Here is a 4748-nt window from a genome sequence, read left to right on the forward strand (position 1 = left end):
TCATGGGCAGTGAAACCCTTTGCTATAGTGCATATGAATTATGCTAATTTTTGTCCTCCTAAAGTTAACAATGTGTTAAATTTTTCGTGAGTGCAGTGAGCATGAAGTCCAACAGAAGCAAAATGATACAATAAAAATGTCCAGAAATTGGAATGTCCATTTAAAATGATTTATTAATGTGCATGCAAAATGTAATTTATTGATGCAGCACATGTTCATTGATGTATCAGTTTCCAATCGAACTACAGAAAATGTTACAGCCATCTAGTACAAATACTACTCATTAAGCTGGTTAACTGCCATTTGACATGTAGGTGCATTGCTTTTACGAGCATGTTGTCAGGTTTCCAAAACATTTCAGATTCTGTTTCTCCATACCACCAAGTTCCACAGAGCACTGATCGTAAGAGTACGGTCTCGGTTTGACACAGTGGTGCGTGCGCGTGTCACAGCGCCTGCAGCTGCAGCAGCGGGCCGCGGGATAATACAACTGTGAGCTGACATCCTGAGGACAGCCAGGAATGAAAACAGCCCGGTACACAAGGGAGATGGGCACACAGCTCCGCTGAATCAGGAAAGCCCTGCCAAATCTGCCCTTCAGATTGGTATCCTGGAGGACAGGAAGAAAGGATGAGAGGAACAGAGCAGTTTTTGACCAGAACTTCAAAAATGTTTAAAAGACTATTTCAGAATCTATTCTTTGAATGTGCAACACCACTTTAATTATCCATCCATCCAACCATTATATATACTTGGTTAACCCTGAAGATTATAAGGGGGCTGGTGACTATCTATTGCTCTCATTGTGAGAACCGGGGCAAGTCCTGGACAGGCTACTCGTCAAACACAGAGCAACACAGAGACACACAGATCAAAAACACACACACTCACACCTAATAACTATTTTAGAGTAACTAAATAACCTAACTGATATTTGCATTATGGGTGGAATTGTGTGTGTGTGTGTGCAACCGCAGCGCACTGAAGAACACCTATGGGGAGAACCTTAATGGAGAATCACTCTACGCTGCCACCATACAGCCACACTTCAAATACACTTAAAAAATACTTTTGCAAAAAATAAAACCAAACAGAAACAGTCTGTTTGTGGCAATTCTCACTCTCGTGTAGCAGTAGCCACTGCATATGGTTGTGTTGACTGCCACACACTGGGTACAGTTTTCCTTCTCAATCCATATGGTGTGATTCATCAGCATACAGGTGTAGACAGCTCCAACCATTAATGCAAAAAGCAGAGTCCATCTCAAAATAAACAGAGACATGCTAGAAAATGCAGATACAGACATAAATGAGCAATCAAGAAGCAATCCTTCGGAAAATGTAAAGCACAAACATAAAGATAAAACATTTGAAAGACGCAGAGCACTTCATCTGAACAGATTTTGTTGAAATGTTTACAAACCTGTTTGTTTAATCTTGGTGAATTAAACTATTGTTGTTACCACATCAGACATGCAGTGAAAAAAAATGAGTCCTTCTGGATGTGCAATCTCTCACGTTTAGAAAAAGATATTCTTTGCACTGCTGTTTTTCTACTTAATGTCATCTAAGTTCTCCAACTCTTCTCTGCTTTTCTCCTCTGTTAAGATTTGAAAGTACTGTGTCTGTTCAGCGTCTTTTATGCAAACCTTAATCCATCTTGGCTGCCCCACTAAACTTCAGTCTATGATATCCTCCCAGACATTATGTCAGCTGACGGCAGGTGTGTGCGTGCGCACATGAATGTTCATTTTCACATGTCGTACTATTTGGTGCACAGACGGGAGGAGGTGTCATGCTTATCTAAATTTGAGTTCCAGCAGGTTCAGATGGCGGTCAGTAAACTAGTACATATGCCAGCCAGAACTGATCAGTGAAACTGGTTCCTTGGGTTTCTGGAAACTGAACAAATCCAGATTTTAATAAAAATTATTTCTTTTCTAAACTTGTGACACATTTTAAGTCAACGTTGCTTAAAAAAAAATGAAGCGATAGGACGGTTATAATGATTAAATAAAATAATATACGTTTTTCATCAAGAAGTCAGTCGCAAATCAAGTCATTAATATTAAATCAGTTTGTGAAAATCAAGCATCTTTGCTGTTAATCCAGCTTATGTTGGGACAATACTCACATGAAAAAGTCCCACTTGAGAAAAAGGATGTAGCTGCCTGTCAAACTAATCTAAATAGTTTTAGATGAGCTCAAATTACAGCCTGAAAACATTGCTGATAAAACACATGGTTTTATTATATTATATTTCCTTCAAATAGCTTATTTTTATAGGTAAATGAGGAAAGAATCGACAAACAATGAATAATTTCATGAATAATAAGCAGTTTGTTTTCTCCAGTATAGTTTTAAAGACTGCAGGTGCATGCATATAACACGAGGGCTCAATCTGAATTAACTACAATTTTATTGTCAATATGAAGAATGAGCTAATATGTACGAACACTACAGTGAGGAAGTTGATCATGCAAATCTTATGACTTTCACAATTTATCTGTTTTTTCTTTTTTTTTTTTTGACCTGGTCTTACGGATGGTTTGTTTTTGCTCTACATTTCCGACGATGGGTCAGAACTATGTAACAAAGCTATCAGATGAAAACAATAAACTGGGTCATAAACAGTTCAACAATTATCTTCCTTGACACACATTTGAAGGGTTTTCATCATTTGGGTGACAAGAGGTTTATGAAAAAACAAAACCAACAATGATAAAAGTTATGTATGTCCTTAGGCAGCTAGAGTGCCTATGCACAATGCTTGAAGAAAATAAGACATCCATCCATCCATCCATCCATCCATCCATGTTCTAACACCTTTAACCCTTGTGGGATCAGGAGGGGTACTGGTGCCTATCTCCAGCTAACGTTCTGGGCGAGAGACGGGGCACACCCTGGACAGGTCACCAGTCTGTGAAAATAAGACATATTAATAACATTTGTTTTGTTATTTGTTTTACTGTTTTTGATTTTAAAATGATTGAGAAGCTATTCTATTCTTTCTGGATTAGTAAAGAAAAAAGAGAGAAGAAATCAGGTTAAATCTGTTTCCATACATATCATAAAAATCTTAGTGAGAGTGATATCAACAACAGGATATCACTCTTCAATTTTGTCCTCCATCCATTAAGAAATAATTTAAAATAACTGCCCACATCTAAATGGCTTCCCTGTAACAGTTAGTTGTTTTTTCCACCATTAGCACATTTAGCAGTGCATACATGAGATTGATTGACAGTGCTAAGACACTTCCCCTGGGTCTGATTGGTTGTTTTTGATCTGGACGACTTGGGTGTGATGCATTTCTTCAGATGGCAATAGTAACTCAGGAGATGGAGAAGCTCGATTCTTTTCCACAAATTAGCTGTCTTATATTATACTGTCAAAACACAGTGACACTTTTAACAAATATGTAAAAAAAGAAAAAAAAGCATATTTGAAAAGGGGAAAGCATGCATTAAATGTTCGTTGGCTGAGAATCAAACCCAGAGGACTGTGGCCAAGGGCGTAGGTTTGGTCTAAGTTTTGGTGGGACCTTACAACTTACTCACCAACTCACCAGCATTTAAAATGAATGCTACCACTGCGTAGTATATTGAAATATTAAACTAATCAATGCAGATTTTCGTTTATTTATTTTTGTTAAAAAATACATATGTTTTTTTTTTTATTTATATGGCAAAAATTGGTCGGGACTATTTTATATCCCTTGAATATTGGTCGTGACATGTCACGACCGTCCATACCCAAACCTACGCCCATGACTGTGGCCTCTGTGTGTGGTGCACGTGTGCTACCACTGAGCCACGTGGAGTCAGTGCAACTGTGCTGTGAAGAGGACAGGTTATCTGATTGCCCCCCTGCCCACCGCTTTTGTTTTCTCTTTGTTACATCAGTGACACCTGCAATGGGATGTCTGAGGCTCCAGTTGTTTGGCTGTTGCAGATCATATGAGTAACTCTGCACGCTAAGATAATGCCCTGAAACTGGGTCAGACAGATCGAGGGACACTTTCTGTTTGGTGGAGGCATGCCCTGACCATGCCCTAAAGTCCACAAGTTTTCAGGGTAAGGTACATATGAGTTTTACTTATTGTTCAGATAATTTTGGTCTCTGGTCTCTGATCAAGCCGTCTTCTTTCATATATTTGCTGTGTGTAGGGATAGGTGGCATCAAAAGTAGCATTATGAAGACTAACAATAGAAGGCATATTAATATAAATAACTACCTAAATAAGTAAATAACTTTCACAGCTCATAAACACCCATCAACTCATTTTCTAACCCAATGTATAAGAAATCTGATGCACGTTATAATTAAGACTGTTGCTTTGTTTTTTTTTTTTGTTTGTTTTTTTTTTTACTTTTATCGAGCTTTTACAAGCCTGTTGCTTAATCTGACCACTAGATGGCAGACAAAACCAATCTCCTGTTTCCCCCTCAACCAGGATAAAAATATAGAAAAGATTGATCTTTATGAGTTTAACAAATCAGTACAAGCTTCCTCCTTGGGAAGTTGTGAAAGTGTTATGTACTGTAACTATTATTATTTTTTACATTTATTTATTTACCTTTTAATGATGAGTGCCTTAGAGGATTATTTGCAAAATATTCTGACCACGACTTAGAACCGGTTCTGAAGACAGATTGAAGTATTTGTGATATTTTCAAATGATGGCAATCAGACTGTTACACTTAAACAGTAGAGATTTTTGAACATGTCATTCTGCTTCCTTGATC

The 4748-nt window shown here is 37.8% G+C and overlaps 1 protein-coding gene across 1 annotated transcript; it reads right to left on the minus strand.

Annotated features, from left to right (window-relative positions):
- Positions 1 to 325: 325 nt before the first annotated feature.
- Positions 326 to 1307, minus strand: LOC102216862 (follitropin subunit beta-like). Its single transcript, XM_005808672.2, has 2 exons — positions 1122 to 1307; positions 326 to 610 (listed from the first exon to the last, which is right to left on the minus strand). The coding sequence occupies exons 1-2, from the start codon at positions 1305 to 1307 to the stop codon at positions 326 to 328; spliced, it is 471 nt and encodes a 156-aa protein (XP_005808729.2).
- Between the last annotated feature and the right edge of the window lie 3441 nt (positions 1308 to 4748).

This window comes from Xiphophorus maculatus, chromosome 1 (genome assembly GCF_002775205.1).
Source record: "Xiphophorus maculatus strain JP 163 A chromosome 1, X_maculatus-5.0-male, whole genome shotgun sequence".
Taxonomy (NCBI): Eukaryota; Metazoa; Chordata; class Actinopteri; order Cyprinodontiformes; family Poeciliidae; genus Xiphophorus; species Xiphophorus maculatus.

Bases quoted from the DNA above. Each gene is read 5' to 3' on its own strand.
- LOC102216862 (XM_005808672.2), bottom strand. From the start codon at position 1,307: ATGTCTGTATCTGCATTTTCTAGCATGTCTCTGTTTATTTTGAGATGG. The intron at 611-1,121 runs GTGAGAATTGCC...CCTGTCCTCCAG, and splicing joins GTGGCTACTGCTACACGAGA to GATACCAATCTGAAGGGCAG.